Below are 24,513 nucleotides of genomic sequence, written 5' to 3'. Positions count from 1 at the left end.
CGGAACGACGATGATGATGCCCCTCTCACAAAGAAGCCAGGTCACTTCACGCTTCCCAGCCTGAGGCCCACGCCGGGCAGCCGCTGTAGTCCTCGGGCCCCCCCTCCAGCTTTCAGGGTGAGAACTTGGGGGCACTCACCTCAACACGCTTACTTATCAAGCCCCGACAAGGCATCGAGCAAGGGCGGGGGGTGGGCAGCCTCGCTCGCATGGGGCCACCTGGGGCAGCTCGTTCCCAGATGCCCGTGGAAGACACAGAGCTGCCCTGGGCCAGCTCCTTCCTTACAAAGTAGCTCCTCACAAGAGAAACACTGACTCAGAGGGCACGCATCTCACGGCCCTGGAGTCACGGTCAGGAAGACGAGGCAGGGGCCAGGGGCCACCTTTTCGTGTGCATAGCGAGCCCGGCTTCGTGTCAGCACCGAGGACGTAAATGAAGAGGACACGGTCCTCTCCTCCCGGGACTCAGCTCCCGACTTCAGGGCTCCAGCCTCGAGCGCGCGGTGGCTCTGCTGCCCTCTCCCCTCCAGCAGGGACGTCCCGGGGCGGCCCCACCACCACACGCCTCCACTCCAGCCCCACGCGGACGCACAGGCGTTCCTACCGCCCGAGAAGCTGCTCTTTCGAAAAGTCTTAGGACCGAGAGATAAAAGGGGACACCCCCCAGACAGACGGCCATACTGATGGCTCCTGGAGACCCGCTGGAGGACGGGGGCTGGAGAGAGCAGTGTCCGCCACGGTGTCCCCTTCTGCGTCCCCGGCAGGGGCAGACGGGTGCCTGAGAGCCGCTCTCTCCAGACCAGGAAAGGCGGCCACGTGGAGCAGGGAGGGCGACGCGCACGGCCCCCGGCTCCGCCCTGAGCTGTGTCCGCGTGGCCTGCGTCCGTGCGCCCCTCCCACAGCCCTGGCCTGCAGGGGTGAGGAGTGCGAGCGGCCGCAGTGCCCGCAGGTGCCACGTCAAGCCCAGGCGGTGACAAGGCTTCGGCAGGCTTCCAGGAGAATCGGCCCAAGGGCTGGGGGTGGGGGCTAAAACCGGTGCCTGGGCCCCGTTCCCAGAGCTCCGTTCCCAGAGCTCCTGAACCGGCATTTCTGACCAGCCCACGGCCAGGAACAGAGACGTGCGAAGGGGAAAAAGAGCAGGTTCGCCGTGAAGCAAAAGCAGCCAAATGACCGTCACTCCATTTTCCGCATTCGGTCAGACCCTGCTAGAAGCCGCCTGAGGTGTAGGCTAACGACGAAGCTTTCGGGAGCCCGACGCGCCTCTGCTGGGCATCGGAAGCTGTCGGCTTCAGCACACGAGGAAGGACAGACGGATGGCGGCGCGGGAAGTCGGGCGCGCAGAGGCGATCTGTGGGTGCCGGCCCCTGTGCGGCCCCGGCCGTCGGCCCGCAGCCAAGGAGGCCCTGACCGGAGGGCAGAGAACAGGGGTGGCCCCAGCGACGACGCCCACCACCCCGGGCGCCAGACCACCGACGGGCCTGTGCTCTCCGGGCCCACCCCGCCCTCGCCGTCGCCGGGACTCTATCAAACCGGCGCCGTCTTCCCTCGAGGGCGCCAAGGGGACGGCGTGAACACTACTCACACTGTACTCGGCCGAGAGTCCTCTGTCCGTCTCCCGAAGCGAGCTCCAAGGGAACTGCCCAGTAACTTTATATAAGTTTACAGAGAAGCTAGGAGGCAATGGGACAGAGCTTTAAACGCCGAAACAACGCTTGCCGCTTGCACACATGTAAATCAACAGACTAAAAAGTACACTTCTGGGGTTCGTCTTCATGAGAAAATCTACAGCATGTTGCAACAAGGCAGACGTGTCGGCGGAGTCTGCACGGTCTCTGTTCGCAAACAAGCCAGCTATCTTAACTCTAAACCAGGCCACTGAACCCGATGATCTGTTTGGCTTCCTACTTTCTTTCGAAGTTTCCGGGCTGTGGTTTGAAGAAGGACAGGCCATAGGAAGTTTCTTTTGTTCCATAGGAAAACTGAAATGTCACCTTTTCTGCACGGCCTAGCAGATTGGGGAGTTTGACGCCAAGTACCTAGGAAGAAAAGAAAAATGGTGGGGGTTTAAATGGAAGGAATGCTAATGTCTACGAAAGACCATGACAGCTAAGGGACCCTCATGAGAACAGGATAAAACGCAGACTACAGATCTGGCAGAAACTAACTGCTTTTACTCTTTAAAATGCACCTATGCCGAGTACACACACCCTACACACACACCTGATTAACTCGTGGGACTGGCTAAATTTGGTGACGTAACTGTGAGGCTCAGGGAAATCAACTCTGTGGGTTTGGAGTTTAGAAGAATTTGAATAGGAAAAATAACATAAACATTCCCCATGTTATTCCTGCTTCGCTACTGATGTTAATCCTGTTTTCAAACGCTCTAAAACAAAGCAGATCAATTCTAGGAAGACTAACGAGAAAGCACGGGTTATCTCACAGATGCGGATGGAGGTGCGCCGAAGGGTTCTGAGACCACCACGTTTCAGAACACGGCCACGTTTTAAAAGCTCAAAACTGAAAGTTCCACAAGGAGGACGGAAACGCCCGTGTCGTACCATGCTGCCTTCGTTGTTCCCAACCATGGTATTGTAACTGCCCGTCAGTCTCCTCAATTCGGTCACTTCGAATGTAACGTCCAACCCGTTTGGAAGTGCGTCATCACCTAGGTAAGATAAAAGAGTTTGACGAGAAGACACAGCTTGGATGCGGAGTTTTAGTTTAGGTCCCACTGTTGAAAAAGACAAGCGATCTGAAGGCTCAGCTCATCTATAATCCCCTTTGGAAATCACTCCCTCTGTTTTTAAGTTCAAGAACACGGCCGCACAAGATCACGATACACCAAAAACCTGTGTCTAGTTTCTGCGGTAGAAAGTATCAAAAAACAGTCAGATTTTGCTTCGGCGAGATACCTGCGGCACCCCATCCGTTTAAGCACATGTTACCTGCTAAGGCTTCTGTTCTATCAGGGAGGGTCCTAAAAATAATTGGGGCCTCAACTCCACTGACAGGTGCTTAAAGGGAGGGGGTGTCCCTTCACCTCCTTCCTGATGCTGGAACAGGAAACGCGGACGCTGGAATGGTGCTCAGCCACCTCGGGAACCACAGGACCCTAGGCACGATGAAGTGACGAGGCACCATGGAAAAACCACGAGTCCCAGGTAACCTCAAAAAGCAGAGCTGTGACTCCAGCCCCAGACCGAATCCCACAGCAAACCGCAAATCAGCAAAAACTGCAAGTGCCTGCCAGTGCTCCCCTCTCTTCCAAGCACACACTCAGAGGGAGTCTGCGAGAGCCCGTTCGGACGCCCACTGGGCGACCCCGAACGCCGCCTGGCTCCCTCCTCCAGGACTCTTCTCGGACCCCTGGTATCATCCAGGGGTTCAGACGAAAATATCTTCAAAGTCTGCCCCCTTCCCTTGGCCTGACACGCACATCGGCACTCCCCTGAGCCTGCTAACAGCCAAGCCCCATCTGCCTGATGAATTTCCAGGGCTGTCTGAGCCTGGACACACAGATCGCTTTTGGGATCCCTGAGGATGAGCGGAATGGGACATCCCAGGGATACAACACCACATGTACCTTGACAGGTATCGATCAAAACATCCACTTGTCTAAATATCCCCAGACGAAGCAGCTTTTCACGGGCTTCGTGAGATTTCCGCATCACCTGTGAGAGAGAGAGAGCATGCATTCCTCTAAGACACAGAAACGAGGACGGGGGCTCTGAGGCCAGGCTGGTGGCCACGGCTGCTTGCTAGTCACTGAGAAGAGAGCACTACTCAGACACGTGAAAGAAGGGACAGAGCCTAAGGGAGCAACAAAAAGTCCTTCCCAGAAGTGCAGAACCAAGCCGGGCAGAAAGCGGCGTGCACGCTGTGATCCTTTTTGTATAAACAACAACAACAGAACCGAACTCGAGTGCACACACCCCAGCGGGTCCTCCGGGCGGGGACTCGCGGTCACTGGTTAGCGAGGGTTCTGCCTGGTGAAAGGGAGGCTTGGTGTGCACGTGCGCTTGAATTCTAACCACAGGGGTGCGGGGAAGGCACCCAGGAGGCTGGTCCTCAGGGGAAACCCAGCACCTGCGGGTGGCCAGGCGGAAGATGAAAGTGATGGGGGGGGGAAGCGGCCAGGAGAGAGCGAGAGTCACGGAAACCAAGGAGAGGGAAACGTCGAGAAAAGAGGGAGGATACAAACGAATTCCAAAGACGAAGCAGGAAAATAGACTGGACAAGCCCATGGAAAACAGAGGACACCAGCAGGTAACTCACGCGGGAGAAATACGAATGGCGGACAGACAAGGGAACGGTGCCTCATCTCATTCATGATTCAACAGCGCGAGCTAAAACGAGGAGACGGCATTTCGCAGCTAACAGGCCGGCAAGATCGCTGCTAGTGCGAGGGCACCCGATGCCGAGAGACAGGCCCTGGAGCACCGCTGGGAGGGGCGCGGGCAGGCGGGCCCTGGGCGGCGAGGCAGCCACATGCGCTGGAATCATAGAGCGCGCGCCCTCCGGCCCAATGACCCGCCCCCGGGAACTTATCCTACAGCCACACTGTCACACGCGCACACGGCACGGTTCGTGAGAGCGAAAGACTCGATCGATTTGTTAGTCAGCAGGAGACCTTACGATAAACGGTGGACAGTCCGCACGATGAGAGGCTGTGCAGGCGGCACGTGCCCGTGTGACAAGGTCTCCGCGATGATGAACAGTGTCGAAGAGGAAAGGGGACCGCTGTTCAAAGGCGCGGGGACCCCGGCCTGGTGGCCGCGGGGCGGGGCGACGCGCCTGGGCGGGCAGGAGGGAACGGCGCGCGCGCCTGGGCGGGCAGGAGGGCACGGCGCGCGCCGTCCCCACACCCTCCGTGCCGTCAGGTTGCTCTGCACTGGTTTTTAAACTACACTCAGATATCGTTTTAATCTTTAAAAAAAAAAAAACAAAAAAAAACCTAACTTTTAAAGTAGGAATGGACAGACACTGTTAGAAAGTCAAGTTAAACAAGGACCGAGGGAGCTGGCGGACCTGGCCACGGGGAAGCTGCTGGTGACCCTGCCGGGCATGTAAACAAGGCCCCAGGGTCAGAAGGACAGAAGGAGCCCACGGAAGAGAGGAGAGTGACTGTGGATAAGAGGAGACAGCGGGGTGGGTCACGACCGCGTGCCACCCACAGGAGCGCGCACGAGCGCACCAAGCAGGGGGCCTGGGTAGACGTCAGCACTCGGCACCCAGCAGCGGGCACCCGGCACCCAGCAGCGGGCACCCGGCACCCAGCAGCGGGCACCCAGCACCCAGCAGCAGGCACCCAGCAGCGGGCACCCAGCAGTGGGCGCCCAGCAGCGGGCACCTAGCAGTGGGCACTCAGCAGCAGGCACCCAGCACCCAGCACTCAGCAGTGGGCACCCAGCACTCAGCAGCAGGCACCCAGCACCCAGCACTCAGCAGCGGGCACCCAGCACTCAGCAGCAGGCACCCAGCACCCAGCAGTGGGCACCCAGCAGTGGGCGCCCAGCAGCGGGCACCCAGCAGTGGGCACTCAGCAGCGGGCACCCAGCACCCAGTACTCAGCAGCGGGCACCCAGCACCCAGCAGCAGACACCCAGCAGCGGGCACCCAGCACCCAGCAGCAGGCACCCAGCAGCAGGCACCCAGCAGTGGGCACTCAGCAGCGGGCACCCAGCCCTGGCAGCCCCTCCTCCGAGGCTGAGACGGTGCTGAAGAACACAGGCAAGCACCAGCCTTTCCAAGATACGGGGGAACGCAAACACGTGTCGTGGGAGGCACCCAGGGAACGGAAGGGTCCCGCGTGGGGCGCGATGCACCATCAGAGGCAAAGTCATCAGTGGAAAGGAACAGAAAGAACGCCGAGCAGAGAGAATACTTGCCTCAATGAGGTTTTTAGCCTTAAAAACGTCTCCAATTTCATACATGATGACATCATCTTTAGTCCTCCCGAGTCCATCAAAATGAACATGCTGAACGACCACCTAAACATGACAAGGGGACACAGACTGCTGAGTATGACACGGGGCTAGAGGTCAGGCATCAAAGCTAAAGACAAGTGTCCAAAATTAATTTCAAGGATTTTTTTTCAAGTTTAATGGTCCACACTTCTTAATCTCTGGCTGAATTCTATTTATTTTTCACACCTTTTCAAATAAACAGTGACTTGAATTTACCCTCTGCTGCATCTGTACTTCCTGTGAACAAGGCCCAGGAGGTCTCCGTAGCCAAGCGATCAAGGACCACGTCAGTCCTGCACCCAGCAGGCCGCAGAGGCCCCCTGTGCATCCTTCCCAACGTGATCCCCAAGCACTGGCCCCTGGGGGAACGGGGACCATAACCCAATTCAGAACCGCGTGCGCCCTGCTGCAGAGCTTGTGTGGAGTCACGTGGCATGAGAAGCGCTGACTCAGAGCCTCCCACCTGTCCCCTCACTGGAAAGCAAACTTGTCAAAAATAGGAACGGCTTCTCGCTCACCACACTGTTTTCATAAAAGCCACTTAGCGAAGTGAATATGCAATAGACATATTTAATTTGTTCAAGAAAAATGCACTGATTACCTATGAGCCAAGTGTTCTAAACTGAGGATAAAGCAGTGAACAAAACATAAATTCCTGCTTCAAGGGGGGAGAAACGGGCAATGTATATAGTACAGCAGATGGTACAGAGTAACAGAAAAATCAAGCAGAGGTCAGAGGGAGTATGAGAAAAACTTATAACTTATAGGTGATTGGAATACTGCACTGAAAAGATCTTAATTTAAGAATTAATGGAAAATGTGCTTATATTTCTTCAGCTGCACTTAATTTCAAAATCAACAAAGTTTAGGAAAAGTTTCATTCAAGATCCAAGGCCTTTTTTCTGGGAGCAGGAAAGAGAGTATAAACTTATGCATAATTTGAGTTTGTCTTTGAAATACTTTTGGATTTTTAAAATAACACAAATACAAAATGTGTTTGATGAAACTTCCCACATAAATAATCACCAAGGAAAAACTATTTTTCTAAAACCAGAAATTATTTCTCTAAAAGTCACTAGTCTTTCTAAAATGTAATAGGCTGCAAACTCTTCTTTAATAAAGGCAATTAAACAGGTTAATGCCCTTTCATTTCCCTAAATGTTAATCAAAGTAAATGTTTCTAGTAATAACTGTATCCAGCCCATCAACAAAACACTCACATCTTTGTTTTCAAGAATTTCCTGCTTAGCTTCAGGTTCAACTTCAACAAATTCAGCTTCTTCTCCTAACGCTCCAAAATCAGGTCCACTGGGTGGAAGAGGCTCCAAACTCTGAAAGGGAGGGAGGAACCACAGATGAATGAACTCCTACAAAAAACCAAAGCCTTATCTTTAGATGGTGCTCCAGGTGAGTGGGTACGGTGGTTTCCTCTGGTGAGTGGAGGCAGGGCAGGGTGGGGAGCACGGGGGGGGAGGGGCAGACGCAGAGACTGTCGATGTCCGCATCCTACAGTGGTAGTGAGCTTCTTGGTGTACAGTGTATTGTTAATAAAACAGAGATGAACATTAACTCAAAAATCTATGATGGCTGTCCAGAACCGATGATTACAGCAAATCTAGTTCTGTACACCTGAAGCCCATTTGAAGACAAAAATAACTCAAAAATAAGATGCCTGAAAGACATTTGTCAAGGCAAAGAATGTGCTTTCTTCTTGTTACAGAAAGTATCCTAATTTTTTAAATCAATATTGGATACATTCTAGGATAAGAACACTGACAACTCATATTACTAAAGTTTATTTTTCTGAACCCTGATAGGCTCGTTTTGGTTCAGAAAGTCTCATTCACACACTAAGAGGAAATGCATATGCTCATAAAATGGGCCAGAAAGGAATCACTTTCTTCAACCTAAACTGACATCTCAAAAGCATTAAAGCATCTTCTGAAAACGGATTCTGCAGGTTGTGCCCGGTTTAGTACTTTTGGGGAGACATGATGCTATAACAGTATGCATGATAACATACAGACAATATTATGTTTTATACACATGCCGGCTTGTCCACAGGGATTCCTGGACACTCTGGGAATGGACTTGGGTCCAGTGCGGCACCATGTGATTAGGGAAAACTGCGCTGACCAGTATCTGCTGCTTCTTCACTCCACCAGTTCTCTATGAAAAGCACTTTCAACGTGCACGGAAGTGAGTGACGTCTGCAGGACACAGAGCAAAGGGGACTCTGGGCCACAGTCACCACTTCCCTGGAATACGAGCCTTGTCGGGACGTCCTCCGTGATGTCACTGGTGCTCTGGAAAGGGAACGACCCGACAGCGTCAGGTCCCCTTTCCCCTCCCTACCCTAAGAGACTCGGATGGTCCAACCGGACACCTTCGCAGGGCACACCGGGAACCCTACCTTAAGGTCCATACCTGCTACTCTAGTTTTGGTCCCCACCACTCCCGGTCACGTTCACATTGGGGCACACCTTGTTCTCTCTACCAGGAACAGTTTCTCGCCTAAGTAGCTTAAAGAGCCACCGTAAATGTCATCTCCTCTGCAAGCCATCCCTGGTTTCTTCAGGCAGAATCAGCCCCTGCTTCACAGGACACCTCTGGACAATAGACGCTTATGACATTTGCGAGTACTCCTCCTTTTTTCTTGTTTTTTGTTTGTTTGTTTGTTTTTTAATCTGTCCTAGCACATCAGAGGTACTCAAATTATTTGTGGAAGGGGTAAGTGAATGACTTTTTTTCTTTTGTTCTTTCATTTAACAAATATTTGCTGAATGTCTACTGTATGCTGAGCACAGGATTAAGGGCAGGGAAGGCTACAGTGAACAAGACAGACCAAGACCCTACCTCACGGGGCTTGAACTGGAATGTTTACATAAGTAAAGAAGGGAAGATAATGCTCGGCAAAAAATATACCATTATTTCATATCATTATCTTTTCAATTTTCTTGTGTAATATTTTAAAAATGGAATCACTACTATATTTCTCAAACATGTTAACGAATTAAAATACTTTTTTCTGCATCATTTCATAAATATGCTTTCTATATTTAAGTTTGCATAGCATAAAAAGTATATTATATTTGTGTAAACTATGTATGCACAGTATATACTACGGTCAGGAATACACGCATGTATTCATTCTATCTCAACTGAATGTTTAGCAAATATGCTTTGTCCAGGCACGGAGTTTATATTCCATTATGCTAAAAAAAATTTCATTATGATTCCTATAATTTCAAAGCATGAAACAAGATTCACTAAAGACCTGCCACACTCATTTGTATTCTTTAATCTGAAATTCAGGCTTTAAGTTTAAGAGATGATGTCTTCATGACTTTACAGTTACGTCGAAGTTTGATATTCCAAATTAACTATCTTGCTAGTGGAGTTTCATTCATTTACCAAATATCAAGAACCTACTATGTGACAAGCACTTATGAGATCCTCACCCTCACAGAATTTACATTCTGATGTCTGGAAGAGCAGGCATGGGATAAGTGTTTGGTGAAATGAATTAGAATATCTGGATCTAGCCTCTAACTTTAACCAGGTCAGTCTACCAGTTAAGTTTTATCAAATATCATGTGCCAGGCACTGTGCCAGGAAGTGCTAACTGAAGGAATAGGACATGAAATAAATTTAATGAGTTAGGAACAGTTATCTTTAAAGTGATACAGACTAGAATCAAATAGAAAATATTCTTTAAAAGATATTAATGGTAAACACTGTTTCACAAAACTTTGGTTTCACATGTGCTACTAGAAAGCAAATGTAAATTGTTTTCTAACTGTGAGTCTTGACCAAAAAGTTCACATAACACTAACTAGTGGAACAGAAAGGTCAAATTAAATTCAAACATTTTGTGTCAATATATAATCAAAGATTTTTTTCCCCCTGTATCCCTAGTATCTACAATAAATAGTGCCAGGCATATAGTAGACTAGTGGTAAATATCACTTAAATAAATGAATGAACGCTTACTTTGTTCAAGATGTTACAAGGGATACAAGCCAAGTAAGACACAGTCCCTACTGTAACCTCTAGAAACTGAGAATCTAAAAGATAAGATAAAAATACAAACAGAGCTAAAGCAGGGCACCAGAGGAAAAACATCAAAAGTCAGTAGCACATCCAGATGAGGGGAGATGAGGAGGTTTGTGTAGACAGTGACCTAAACTGAATTCTAAAAGATGGGAACATTTTGATAGCTAACGATGGCAGTGCGGGCGGATGATGGAAGAGGGAGCAACTGTGTTTCATTTGAATGCAAGATTTGAATGAAAGAAAGGGAGTTAAATCCTATTCTGGATGCCAGGCTGAGAAAAGTCTGTACTAAATTCTTTAAGAAGATAACAGGAAACTACTGAAAACTTCTGAGCAGGGCAAGTGAAACGATCCACGTTGTAGCAGGAGAGTCATGTTGACGGCTGGGACTCAGGAGGTCTGAGTTTTGGAACATTCTGAGGCTCTAACAGGGTGACCTTGGACAAATATTCATCCTCTGGCCCTCGGTTAAAATTACGATAAAGAAGTCTGGCGACCAGTTAGTTCGTGCCAAGCACCCACCTAAGTATTTAACATGCATCGTGTCTTCTAATTCTCCTAACAGCCTGCTGAGCAAGTACTATGATGGCCTCCACTTTAAAAGGAGGAACTAAAGCATAGAGTTTCCGTCCTTGATAGTATAAAGAGGAAAAGAAGATTCCTAGATAGGTCTGAGTTGGAAGACTTTAAGGGACACTTGGTGCTCTGGGAGTCTATATGACTCCAGCCAGCGGCGGAACCAGAGCGACTGGAGGTGACCGGTGACGAGAGAAGACGCCCGAAATGGCTGAGGACAGAGAAGCCAAGTCATGGAACGAAAAACTCATTACTCTGCTCCAGGATACCAGGGAAAGTTCACTAGTCCCTTCTGGACCACAACGTCGCTGAGTGACCTTGGGCGAGTCACGACCCTCCCCTGTGTATCGGTTTCCTGCTCGGAGGTCTCGGAGACCCGGGGGCGGCGTCTCTGCGGCCTCCTGCACCAGGCCAGCGGGTCCAGCGCGGGGGCGCTACACGCGGAGCGCCAGGCCCGGTTCTGCGCGGGCCTCCGGGCCCCGCCGCCCTTGGAGCCCCCTCGCCAGGGGACCCCCCGGGCGCAGCCATGAGTGCGTCTCCCCGCGGCGCCCGCCCGAAGGACACGCAGCCCACGGGTCGCTGGGCCTCTTACCCGGGCGTGCACCGTCCCCATGGCCTTCTCTCCGACCGCTGCCTGGCGAAGCGGCCCGCGCCCGACCAAGGCTCGGCGGGTGAGGACAGAAGGCGGGTCCGCGGTGGGGGAACACCCGGTCAGCGCCCCACCCACAAGTCCCCCGGACGCGGAGCCCTGGGGGCGGCCATGATGTCCCGCCTCAGCCCCGCCCCGGGCCCACAGTGCTTTCGCTCATTGGGCCTAAGAGTCTGTAACCCGGATGTTCATGCAAACGCCGAGAGGACCTACGGCCTGGAGTCCGCGCAAGCGCAGAGTGTCCAATGAGGCCTGCGAAGCTGCTGGCACGTGGAGTTTGGGTCTGCGTGAAGTTCTGCTAATAACAGTTGTCCGGATTTGCCCCTGGGAGGTACTGGACCAGTTGATGAGTGCGCCAGGGCTTCACCCAGGTCTTACCGTTAACCCTCCTGGCACCTCGGTCTGGTACTCACGTTCGTTCCTACGAGAGCCCCGAGGATCCCCACACACGGCTGTGTCACTCAGCGTCTGGAGCTGCCCGAATCCGATTGTCGCCCTACGCTCCTCCTGCAGACCGACGGACCCTTTCAAGTCACTGAAACCCGAAGGTGAGAGTCACATCTGCTTCACGGGGTTGGATTAATAGGGCTTGTGCGTGCGAGACGTAATGTGGAAACGAGTGGCACAGCGCAGGGCGCTCGGTGAGCGGCGGGTAAGTGACGCTTATTCAGCTGCAACCAGTAAATATTAGTGAGGGTCATCCAAGGGTTGGGCCGCGACCATTCACGGGCCTGGGCGGTGGGAACAGCTACCCGCGCCCCCCCCACACACACATACACACATTTACTGTAATGAGACTTAAATAATAAGTGCAATGAGCCAGAGAATGAGAGAAGAGGAAGTACCAGTATTAGGTCGACTCCTGTTTCTACCCCTTCCTAATAGCATTATCATTTCACTTATTTTACCCCACTCCCAGGGACCCTGACGCCCTGTCCATTTAAATAGCAGCACCCTAAAACGAATGAACCAACAAAACAGCAACAGACACCGAGAACAAGGTGATGGTCGCCAGAGGGCAGAGGGTAGGGGGCGCGGTGAAAAATATACTGGAAAACACACACCATCACCGCCACCACCCCCACCCCCACGCCCACCCCCGCCATCTCTGTTGCCCAAACCACCTCTGGGATTCTGATTTAATTGATCCGGGGCCCACTGATAGTGCCGGAAAGCGGTCCAGGGAGTTTAAACAGTTCCCCCAGGTGGTTCTGCTCTAGAGCAGAAGCCCTCAGGTTAAAAAAATGAAAATAAAAAAAATAGCAGCACCCTAAACCATCAGCATCTCTCGGGTAAATATGCAAAGTCCACATACCTTCTTGCCTGGAAAGAGGAAGAAGTTGGCACCTGCCAGGCCCCTGTTCTTCCCTCGCTATGCTCCTTACAGGTTGACCTATCCATCTGCCTTCCCAGCTGGACTGTCAGCCCCGAGCGGGTGGGGCCCAGTCTGTCCCATTCTCTCCTGAAGCCCAGACGCTAGCACAATGCCTGGACTGCTGTAGGGACTCAGTGGATGTTTGCTGAGTTATTGCTCTCCACCCTGGGCTGGGGCAGACTGCCTCATCTCTGAGCAGATGCCCCCCAGCCACAGACTGGGGAGCTGTGGGGAGCTGGGAGAGGATCCAGCAGGGAGGACAGACCCTCCAGTATGCCCACCAGGCCATCCCGTCGTATCCATGGCTGCGTTCCTTCTAGTGCTTAGCGCAGTGCCTCCTCAGTAAATAGGTGATGCCGTTATTATTGTATTGGCAGGAAATTGAAGGTGATTCATTCTTCTCCTCATCCCGGTCTCCTGCTTTTGCTCACGTTGTTCCTTATGCCTAGGGGTGCCCTTCTGTGGCCCCTCTGCCTGGGAGTACCTACGTAGCCTTCAGGCCTCAGCCCATACCTGACCTCACTCCCGAGAGAGTCAGTCACAGCCCCACCCCAGCCCCCTGCCACTAAGTGTTCCCAGCCCCCAGCACCATTTCTCTTACTGTGTCCTAGAGATCATGCCAGCGTCCCTCTGGGGTGATCAGTGAAAATGCTCATTCCTGGGCCTCAGCCCTGACCTGATGAGTCAGAATCTCTGACCAGGAGAACCTGGAAATCTGAATTTTAAAGGAGTCAGTCTGGTCATTCTTTTGCCCGCTAGCAAACAGTCTTTTGCCCGGAAGCAAACAGTCTTTGCTTCCATGTCCTCCTTCACCACTAGTTTCAAAAGTCTTCGGCGGAAGCTGGTCAGAAATCTTGGGAGAGGGGCAGGGCCGCAGGGCAGGGGCACAGGGCGAGGAGGCAGGGCATTGGTGGGAGGTGCAGGACACAGGACACAGGCGAGTCCAGGCAGAAAGGACAGCCTGGCATGAAAGGAGAAGGGTATGGGTGGCCCGGCCCGGTGGGCGGCTTCTGGGCCTGGAGGCAGAGGAAAGGGCATGGGCTTCGGCTGGCAGAAGAACGGTGTTAAAATGAGCCGTGTGACCCGGGGCAGGTCACAACTCTTAGTGTCAGTTTTAGTTTCCTCCTCTCTAAAATAATGGGATGGGATGGCTAAGGGCCAAGTTCTACTGAAGATTTTTAAAATTGGTTTATATCTCACACTAGGAAGTAATAGGTCGTGGGCATTTGCAGGCTTTTAAGCCCATTTTGTATCTCCACTTGCCAGGGGGTCACAAACACCAGACTAGCCCCCATGTAGTGGCCACGAGAGCGGCTTTATGGCCAGACCACTGTGGTTCAGTCACGACCCCACCCACCACTTCTAAGCTGTGTGGACTTTAGTGAGACTTGTCCCTCTGTCGGTCAGTTTCCTCTTTAGGAAAGCAGGGTTAGTGACAGTAGGTGCCTCATAAAGCCATGTCCACCCCAGAGAGAACACCCGCCAAAGACTGGCTGCCCCTGTAGTGTGCCAGGCACGGCGCTAAGTGTTTTTTGTAAAACGGTCATATTTCACCATCCCAGTGAGGTGGCCTTTTTTAGAATGTGAAACTGAGGCTTAGAGAGTAAGTGACTTAACCTAAATCCAGGTGAGACCCAAACACAGGAGAGTCTGATGTGGCCTCACACCCTTAGTCACCTCTGCGTGATGCCCACAGACACCAGGGACTGGGGACAATATGAGGCTAAAATAGACGATAGCTCAGAAGCCTCCCAGCCCTGGATTCCCCCCTTTCAAGGGCAATTTTAAAAGGAAGGGGTAGAGTACACAAAACAGGCGGCAGCTACCAGGTGTCCCTGTGAAGAGAAGCTCAAACACACAGCTAACTGGCAGGGCCCTCAGTGCTCTGGGCTCTGTGCCCATAGGCCCAGCTTCTGGGACCCAGGATACCTGCCCCTGGCCACCCAAGTGAGACTTCTGGGGCCTCACTAACCCCCAACCCCCGCACCTATTTCAGGCGTGTAACTATGATGGAGATTGTCAAAGAGAATCAAGGAGACTGAGCAAATTTTAAGCACGGGTCACAGAAACTGGACGCTTACTTGAAATTGATTCTGCTGGTTCCCCAATCCTCAGTTTCCCCATGTATGAAATGAAGACGATAGCAATTCCTGAAGCATAAAGGTATAGGAGGATTTACTGAGATAAAGCATGGGGTGCGCACATCCTAAACACTGAATAAACTAGGTTTTCTTCCTGCATTTCCTCCCTCATTCTCAAGCAAGCCTCTTCTCACAGGTAAGCCATGAGGTTGACCTGCAGATTTCAAAAAAAGTCATGAGCCAAATACTCAAGAGCCTACTGTGGACAGGACACTGGGACATGTCAGGAACACAGGGTCACAGCTTGACCCTCAAACACCGTCTCTGACAAGTCACAATACACATCCACATGTTAAAGGCTCCGAGAAGCCCCGCGGTACATATACCTGTTTCAGTTTCTTTGACCCCGTATTTCCTGAACTTGTTGGGTCGTAGAGACCTTTTGGGTTTGTTTTTGAGGAATCCTCGGGGCTTTTCAGTGGCGCTATTCACCAGCATTTCTAGTGCTCCTCTTTTGGGGCAAAAGATACCAATTGCATTTCCCTGTCCTCATCCACGCGACTCACTTTGGTCACAAAGTTGTCAGCTGAAGGGATACAAGTCACTTCTGGATGCAAACCTTTAAGCACCAATCTCCTTTCCCCCAACACAGTGATAACCGCCCTTCCAGATGGTGGGATGTCTTCAGGCTGAGTCAGTCAAGAATGACATATGAGAAATAAACCCTTCGGCAGTTTTCATTAAACGCAGCAAACCCAGCCTATCCTAACCGATCAAATCGCCTAATGACATCTGCCGTCATTCCAGAAAACTTGGTTTATGAAGTGCCGATCTGGTCCCATCAGAAGTAGAAATGCAGTTTCGTGACTGGACTGGTTCCCTTAAGAAAAGCAAACCCACGTCTCAGGCAGTGAGGAAGGCTGGGTCATCTCACAGAGATCACCCATCCCTGAGTTCCTGGCTCGGGGATGGCCAGGCAGAGCAGGCCAGGGGGTAAGTGGACATGTGGGCCCGACCCTCACCTGAGCCAGAAACTGGGGTGGGGGGGAGAGTCTTTGCTCACTCTGAGGACCACCCTCTTCCCCCACTGCCTCCAGGAGCAGCTGTGCACACTCAGCAAAGCAGGCACATCCCAAGCCTGGGGACGAGCCCAACACCCAAGGTTGAGAAGAAGCCAGTATAGGGTCTCAGAGGAAAGAGAAGGATTCTAGAAGCAGAGTCTGGTTCGGTGCCCAGGAAGGAGCACTTGGAGGCCACCTGGCCTGGCGGAGCTGTCTAGCGGAGCTGTCTGGCAGAGCCAGACCACAAACCTCAAGTGTGGGTGTGTCTTAAAGGAGTTCAGCTGTGAGGGAGGAACAGGACCCGGACACCGTGGCTCCTTAGAAAGAACGCTGAGTCCAGGGAAAGCGTTTTTAAAATCATGTTTATTAAGAGTTATTTTCTGAAGTAACCTACATTCACATAGAAAGCTGGGAAACACATAAGCACAACAAAATGTAATGACAAATTGTAACATGATAACCATCATCAGAACTTAGTCTTTTTTTTATTTTAAGGTGAGGCAACCCTTGGTTGACCTCACAAGGACCTTGTCAGCTTACAATCCCTTATTTTTTATTTTTTTTTAATTTTTTATGCCTACGGCACCTGCTTTTCCTAGGTGGTCTCCCATCCAAGTACCAACCAGGCCTGAACCTGCTTAGCTTCCAAGATCAGACAGGATCAGGCTTGTTCAGGGTGGCATGGCCATAGACTGGATTTTTTTTTTGTTTGTTTAAGGCGTGTTCTCCTAACATCTCACTAATTTACATAATGCATAATTTGATAGATAAAAATTCAGTTATATTTTATACAAAACTATCAAATAATTAGGCTAGATCAAAAAGATATTCAAAAAGGTAAATCAGTTCCTGTCTTTTAACGTCCCCGATGGGTAACGCCCTTCTTAGAGGAGGACGGCACCCTCTCCCGCCGTGTGCTAACTGCTTCCTGTTCAGGGAGCCCAATCCTGCTCCTCTCTCCCCCTAACCCCCAGGTCCCCCTGTCCAAACACCAGCCACTCCAGGAACCTGTCCCTGGGACGCCCGGGGGTGCAAGACACAGACAGCGGCAGGCCCTCCATATGGCGGTTGTCACACGGTGGTCACGTACCAACCGGCTGACCCAACTCATGCGGGGGCTTCCATATTAGACTTCTTTCATCACTGGACCCCCGAGAATACCAAAAGTAGCTTCCTAGCTTTATTGTAAGAACAAATCGATTGCCTTTGGTTTCGGTACACAATAAATTCAGCACAGAGGCCGGATTCCATCCGTCACAGACATGGGGCAGTCAATGGCAGCGTGGGGGTAGCCACACAAACATGGGAAAGGTCTGACAACTCACAAGGAAGGTACTGGACTTGCTCTTCCTGGTTAAAAAAAGTAGGGGAAGAGGGGCCCCTCCCGCCCCCAGCAGAGACTCTGCAGGCCGGACTGGAGGGCGGGTCGCTGGGCAGCCTCAGTTTTGGCCTGCCCCGGTCAGCCCATGGGGCAGGCATCCAGGTGCATGTGGAGCGGGGAGGCCTGAGGTTCCTGTCATGCTCTGGTGTGTGTGGGTAGGCCGCTGGCCGCTGGCCAGCATCTGGGAACTGAAATAAACAGCGCTAGCTCAGTGGCCATCCTCAGTGTCAGCAAGGATAGATACACACTGTCCACCTCCGAGCACGCTCTGGCCACTGCAGGGTGGTCCCGCTCAAAGCCACACTTTCCCCGCCCCTCAGTGCCAGGCTGATGTCGCCACCTGGGCCTCTAAGCCTGTGGCCCTCTCAGCCACCTGGACACCTCCCTCTGGACATCCATAGGTACAATGGAGCCTATTAATTTTCTCTACACAAAGCATCTCACCCTCCAGGGCATCCTGCAGCCACACCGCCTGCCCGGGCCTCCTGACCGGCTGCCCCACTCCCACAGGATGTGGCCAGCCCCAGGGCGTTCAGCTGGAACCTCTGCTGGCAGAACCCATGGGCACCTCGGGCACCTCTCAGCCCCACGGGGTCTGTAGAGACCACACCCTCCCATCCTTGCCTGGGCCAATGCAGCTGCCATCTCGATGGTGAGCCTGCTGCCCGTCAGAGCCCAAGATCCAGCCTCCTCCAGCCATTCCCACTGCAAACTGGGTCCTGCCACTCCCTGCTCTGAACCCTTGACACCTGAAGCCCCATCTTCTGAGTGCCCGCAGTGTGCCCAGTACTGTGCTAGGGGGTCCCCAAAGCCCCACAGAAACCCAGCGAGAAGGTGGGGATCACCCCCATGGAACAGGTAAGAAAGCCAAAGCCCATGATTTCCAGGATGAGATCCAACCTACGTGACCAGATCAAAGCCCTTCTTGCGATGAATCAGTGTGCAGAATTCAGACAGCAGCAGCCTTACTGGGCCACGCTATAACGCAGACTGGACTGCAAGGTCCCCCGCCCCGGCAATAAAGGATAAGCCCTTTACCACCAGTCAGCCACTCAGCAATGCTTCCAGGATGGCACACAAGGCCTGATCAGATGGGAGGGATGCCCATCCAACCCACACCCCCGCCAGCAAGTCATTCACCTGTAGGTGGGGAACAGACGCGTCATCACTCGAGAGCAAATCTGGAAGGTTATCGAATATAGCCACTGGATATCATCATGACCATGTGGAAGCCACTTCACCAGTCTGCGAGAGGTAAACCAGAGACACACACACACGCACCACGTCAGCACAAAGGCGGGCCAAAACAAAAACTATCTCACAGTACGCACCCTGGTAAACCACCAGGGTCACCTCTAACACCAATCTGATAAATCACCAATCCTGCCTAAAAGCTCTGAAGGAAAGTTAGGCCACTTTTAATTAAGACAGGAAAACTCAAGGGAGTTACATGAAAATAAAAGGAGAAGCCTTGAGTTTTCCAGGATTCTACTCATCCGTGGCCAGATGCCCGCTGACCATGAAGCCCAGCACTTGTGAATGAGACACCACGCCCTCCACCCAGCCCTGCTGCACTTGGCCACATGCCAGCCCGACAGATGAAGCCGCTGAAGAGGCCTAACCACTCCCTTGCACACCTCCAACCCTCCAGACACAAAAAAGACCCCAGGTCTGGGCTCCAATAAATGCTTGAACCTCGACACAGGGCCAGGCTGTGTGGGAGCAAGAGACCAATTCAGCAGGGCGGGGAAGGGCCTGGCAGGGTTCACCAACGGTGGGAGACCAAGGCTGGATTTTGAAAGATGGGTTGGGCTTTAAAAGGCGGGCTGAAGGACATGGTGGATTAGTTCACTAAAAAGAAAGTCAATGCCAAAGTCAATCTGAAGAAAGCTGAGGCAGTGCAAATGTCCAGGCTTCCAGCATGGACCGTGTGTGCCTCACGCCCTTCCCTACCATGAGTAAAATCCCCAAATGACAGTGGAGACCCACCGGAAGCGACAAGCCCCCAACAGCAATGAGGAAGGAAGTGAGCCAGCCTACGTAAACTGAGCCTCATCCTGCTGCACAAGGACCCCCGATGCTCACTCAATCCCATGACGGAGACACAGCGCCAAATATAGCTCTCACCTCCAGGCCATGGCAATCACATAATCCACGGGCAGCGTACAGGGCAACATCACGTAGGACATTACCTTAGCAGGTAAGGAGTTGCGAATCCCGCTCATGAATTTGTTTTCTTTCTTAAATGTTCTATTCAATTCTGAAAAATATAATTTGGGGGTGGGAACCAGTGTAGAAAGCAAACTACAATCACCCAGGCAGTGCTTGGAACTTCTGTGAAAGACACAAACCTTGGCAGCCAACGTATCTGAAGCATTTGCAAATGAGATCGAACTGGGCATGCGCCCAGCACAGCCCTTGGACAGCCTACCGGCGCAGGGCTCCCAAATAATGACTCTTTTAAATTAACAACTGTTTTTGGAGTGCACAGACTCTCAAACATGCCACCGGCTTCGTGAGCCAAAATAGTGCCTTGACCCTTCAGCTGGATTCCATCTCCTTCTGCCTAGATTTCCCCGGCCTTCTATTTCCCCCTTTGTAATGACCTCAGGACAACTCAAATCATGGTAACCTGGGCAGCTGCGGGTTAATGTGAATCCTAGGGCTTCGGGGGCAGAGAACGGCATCCCGTTCACCTTTGAATGTCTCTAAATGCCGGATTGGAAGCTTTGTGCACTCATATAGCCATCTGATATTGGCTGGCATGATAAAATATAGCACCGTTAAATGAAGGTCAAAATCATGGGTCTAGGGGGAGGGGAAAGTCAGGAAAGGCTTTTGGACAGGCAGAGAACAGCGTTCTGAAAGAACGGGCCCGTCCTCGGGACCCCCGAAATCCAGTACACCCAGACCCGAGAGTCGAGAGCGTATCTGGTAACTCAAACGAGCTCAGCCGGAGTTCATTTTCTTCTGGCCATGTTCCCCTGGGAAAGGAGGCTGACCAAGGCCCCTAGGTCCGGGGAGGCTTTGCCCTGAAGTGGAGCTCCGCCCATTTCTTCCCCCATGGGGTGTCTGCATCACCTTCCTCCCTAACACACAGGACAGGAACCCTGTCGGTCCCTCAGTCACAGAGAACATCCTCTCCCACCCTGCCCCTGAGGAGTCAGCACCTAAAATGAGCCTGGGTGACATCTTTTCCAGGATGCTCTTGTCCAAGGGCAGAGGCCCGTGGCACAGGTGGTCCAGCAGCTCCTTCTTAGGGCTCACCGGCCAGGCGGCCAACCCCGGGGAAGCCCGCAGGTCCATGGTTTCACAGCAGGGCACGGGGACATCTGGCTCTTGTGAGGATGAACTCAGGCATGGCTGAGGCCTGTTACAGATACCTATAGATAAGTCATTAGGCAACTTTGAGTGGCAGGCATGACTACTCATTCACCCACCCACAGGAGATGGAGGCCAGTGGCCCCAGGAGCTGCAGGCCTGGCGTCAGCGCAGCGCCAGGCAGAGGACGAGGGTAGGCATTCATGCTAGGCAGAAAGAAGTGTGGGCTCTGGAGCCACACAGATGTCCATCGGCTCCCGGCTGGGCCGCTCACTAGCCTTGCGGGCCCCTCAGCCACGCGTGGACCTGTGAGGTTGGACCATGTGCACTGCAGCTCAATTCTAATAACCAGGATCACACTGCCGGGGAAGCCTGCGTCCTGGGCCCTGAGTTAGAAACCTCTCCGGCCCTGCGGCGGCCACTCAGCTGCTACCGTTATCATCGTGTCCGCTTTTCAGCTGGGGAATCGGAAGCACAGAGCCCGTCTGCGTCTAGAGCGGGATTCGAACCCAGGTCTGACGTCGGTGATGGCCCTGAAAACAGCACCAGCGGGTGAGGGTGCGGGGTGGGGCAGGCGGTCTCAGCCAGTGCCTGCTCTCGCAGAGTCAGCACGCTGGGCGGGTGCAGGGGACAGCTAGTGGCAGAGGCCACGGCTGCTCCACTCACCTCGGCTCGGGCAGGGGTCTTGCCCCCCAACGCCCACGCTGTGCTCGCCCAGCCGCACCTCCTGTTTACACTTCTCTGCAGACACACTGCTTTCCTTCACTTTCCCTCAGGTAGTTTCAAAGAACCTGTTCCTGGTGGACGGCACCTGACCCACCCCCGCGGGTGGGGGGAGGCCCAGCCCGGCCGAGGACCGCACTTAGGTGCTGAATCCCAAACCCAGCACTGATGCTGCGAACGCTCCGCCACAGGCCAGTCTTGAGAAGCGCTAAGGATGGCCGGGACTCCATTTACTCTGAACTCCCCACGCTACAGATGTGGAAACGGAGGCCCAAGGGGGAGGCGGCTGTGCCCAAAGGCGGCGAGGAAGCTGAGTGCACCCCCGTGGGGTCCATCGCCATCATTCATGCCCAGATCACCCCAAATTTCATTCCCAGCCCGGACTGTTCTCCAGAACTTCGGACCCTGACGTCAGACGCCTCCAACACGACCATCCGAAAATGCCCTCGGCGGGCGGGGCGGGGTTGTGGCCCACCACGTCCCGCGCGGTGTGTCACGTCGCCAGCCTTCCTGCGAACCTCACCCTCCTGAGCACCCTGAACCTGAGGCCGAAAGCCACCCGTTCATCCTCAAGTCGTCCTCTGCCCAAATCTCTCGCCCGTCGCCTCGGAGCCTTGTCCCCTCGGGCCCTGCCCAGCGCCCTCCCCGCGCCGCTCCGAGCTTCCTTGCCCCTGCACGGCGGCCCTTACGGCGCCCCACTGCTGCACGACGCGAAGCCGCACCCGGCCCCCGACGCCAGCCTGTCCTCCTCCTCTGTCCAGCTCTCAGTCCCCCAGCCCCTGCCCCTCCAGCTACACACGCCTTCTTTCTGTCCCCCCATGCACTACACTCTGCGGCCTGTAGGGCTCACACTCATGCGCCCCAGGCCTAGACCGCCCCTGTTCACCCCCAGAGGGTCCCCGTGGGTTCCTGTGCCTCGCGGATCCCTCCGCCATCGCCCTCCCAGTGACGGCGCTGCGCTCCCAACCGCCAGGTGGTGAGAGCCGGGCAGGCCACGCCTTCCGCTGCCCGCTGTCCCTAGCACACAGCCGATGGCGTGGCACCTAAAAGGTGCACGATTAATACTGTCTGAGCGGATGATACATGTATGTCCTCTTAACGACGCGGTCTCCAGGGGCTCGGTCAAAGGAGTGGGAACCAACAGGAGAACCAGCTTGTAGTATCCCAAAAACCAGCTCCAAAACGCATCTACCATTTGGTTCCACTGTGATATTCCTGGAACCCAACTCTGCATCCCAGATGACTGGAAGGCAGGAACGTGTCCCAGAAAGGACAGCTAGTCCAGGGGGCGTTGCCTACACCTGGCTGGAGACAACGGTTCTGATTGACACTTTAAGGTTCACAAATCATTCAAACAGAAGAAAAAACGGAACTGGCTCCAGACAGGCGACACTGTGGAAGGAGAGCGAGCTCTGGCACCCAGATATCCGGGGTTCAAATCCCAGCTCCGCCCTTCAGCCCTTCAGTGAGTGCAGCGTGGTCTCCAGGCCCCGCCCCCCTCTTGCACAATGGGCCAAGACTTCCTAGCTCACAGGGCTAACAGGTGGGCTGAGTGACCTGGCTCACCCCAACCTCGGGTTCCCCAAGGCTCAGGCAAGGGGCTTCCCCACCCAGACATACCATTTTCTTCTAAGAACCTGGCTGCATCTAAATACCCTTGAATGCAGTGCTCCGTGAAGTCCTGTAAACAGATCGATTAAGTTAACTGCCATGACAACCATATTTAAACATCATCTGAAGACAGATAGACAAACTAGAGACTCCTAAACAGCCACTTCCGTGTGCCCAAGACCGGACAAAGGTCTCTGCTCTGGGAGACAGCCACCCCCTTCCTGTGGAACTGGCATGAAGGAGACCCCTCCGTGGAGCTGTCGCTGGCACCTCAGCACCACAGGGGCCTGTGCTCGTCACCCCTGAGACCGTAACAGCTGCCCCCTGTACGTGCCAGCGTCCGGCCACACACGCAGACCGGCTGTCACGTGTGGGATGCACGCGGCATGGGGCGGCCTTTTTCCCCAGCACACGTGATGGATTCTCTCACTGGGTTAGGGTGGCAAGGCGTATGACAACCACCGCTGAAAACGATTAGACCACCAAATGCAGTGTGGTTCGTGACCGGCTCCATGTAAGAATCACCTGCGTGACAAAAAAACGCTTCTGCTCAGACCCTACCCAGAGCAGCCGTCCCCTGGTATCTGTGGGGGACTAGTTCCAGGAACCCCCTCAGATACCAAGATCCACAGGTGCTCCAGTCCCTTGTATAAAATCGTGCAGGATTTGCATATAACCTACATTTGCGTGTAGGCTACGGCCAGGTGTGTCTACACATCACTTCCTTCCTGTGGATTCCCTGTAGGGCTCAGGGAGCGGCTAATTCAAGTTTTCCTTTTTGGAACTTTCTGTTGTTGTTGTTGTTGTTTTTTTAATATATTTTATTTTCAGTTGGTTGAATCTGTGGATGCTTGAATCCGCGGGTGCGAAACCCGTGGACAGGGAGAGCCGACTGTACGTAATTTAAACCGCAGCCCCTGGAAGCAGGGCCGGAGCGGCGGGGCTCTCTGAATGTCCCCGGCGGTTCCAGTGACTGAAGTGGGGCAGCACCGGCCCGGGACATGGGCCTCTTCTCCAAGTCCCCATGCAGCGAGGGCTTTGTTTCTGTTTGTTTGTTTGTTTGTTTGTTTGTTTGCATGGAGAACAACTGGTGGATCTCCAGGCAAACAGGAAGGCAAAGAAGAGCTGCACCCCAGAACACAGCTCCCCACTCACCTTGACATTCTTGGGGAACAGGATATGGGTCAACAGGTGTAAGTTGTCTGAGCAGAATTGAAAAGAGGACCTGGAAAATTCCATGTGAAAAAAGTTCGTGGACTTGACCTTAGGGCAGATGTCATATTCTCCATAGAAGGGGGACATGGTGACGGTCGTTTTGGCATCAAAGAAGGGCGTATTGTTAGACGCCGCTCCGTCTATGTATCGCTTTTAAGAGATAAAAAAGACACCCTGTCAGAAACTCTGTGCTGGCGTTTTGTGTTTTTCTGATTACGGACAGAGGCTCCTCAGTGCCACAGGCTGCCCCCGTGAGAGGATGGGGCCTGGGGATCGCTGGACAAATCCTACTGAGCATTCCTGTGCCAGGCCAGGTGCTAGGCTGGCATTCGGGGTTGCACAGACTGTGCACCACACAAAAGGTGCCTGGCGAAGGGGCAGACGGAGGCTGGGATCCGGTCCACACCGTGCTGACCAAGTCCTGAGCCCAGGGGGGCACCCAAAGGTGTGCCTGCATCGTGTGCACTGTGTGCACTGGGGACAGTGTGATGTAAA

At 53.2% G+C, this 24,513-nt stretch overlaps 1 protein-coding gene, 1 long non-coding RNA gene and 1 pseudogene across 3 annotated transcripts in view; 1 reads left to right on the top strand and 2 right to left on the bottom strand.

Annotated features, from left to right (window-relative positions):
• Positions 1-11,367, bottom strand: part of SAMM50 (SAMM50 sorting and assembly machinery component) — a 36,459-nt gene extending 25,092 nt beyond the window's left edge. For both annotated transcript variants that reach the window (XM_036237633.1, XM_016135747.2), the window contains exons 1-7: positions 11,194-11,367; positions 7,190-7,300; positions 5,892-5,993; positions 3,587-3,674; positions 2,562-2,668; positions 1,906-2,036; positions 1,583-1,670 (exon numbers count right to left, since the gene is read on the bottom strand). In XM_036237633.1, the coding sequence (XP_036093526.1) occupies positions 1,583-1,670; positions 1,906-2,036; positions 2,562-2,668; positions 3,587-3,674; positions 5,892-5,993; positions 7,190-7,300; positions 11,194-11,214 (648 nt within the window). In that variant the 5' untranslated portion in view covers positions 11,215-11,367. The remainder of the gene's footprint in view (positions 1-1,582; positions 1,671-1,905; positions 2,037-2,561; positions 2,669-3,586; positions 3,675-5,891; positions 5,994-7,189; positions 7,301-11,193) is intronic.
• A 95-nt stretch (positions 11,368-11,462) lies between these two features.
• On the top strand, positions 11,463-24,205 carry LOC107505541. The gene is made up of 3 exons (XR_004955915.1): positions 11,463-11,902; positions 18,036-19,348; positions 21,246-24,205. It is a non-coding gene; the product is annotated as an uncharacterized LOC107505541 (long non-coding RNA).
• LOC118613941 lies at positions 16,342-16,460 on the bottom strand (annotated as a pseudogene).
• Positions 24,206-24,513: the final 308 nt, after the last annotated feature.

This window comes from Rousettus aegyptiacus, unplaced genomic scaffold (assembly GCF_014176215.1).
Source record: "Rousettus aegyptiacus isolate mRouAeg1 unplaced genomic scaffold, mRouAeg1.p scaffold_m13_p_2, whole genome shotgun sequence".
Classification (NCBI taxonomy): domain Eukaryota; kingdom Metazoa; phylum Chordata; class Mammalia; order Chiroptera; family Pteropodidae; genus Rousettus; species Rousettus aegyptiacus.
The sequence above is the reverse complement of the archived record's forward strand: the minus strand, read 5'-3'. Positions and strand labels throughout refer to the sequence as shown.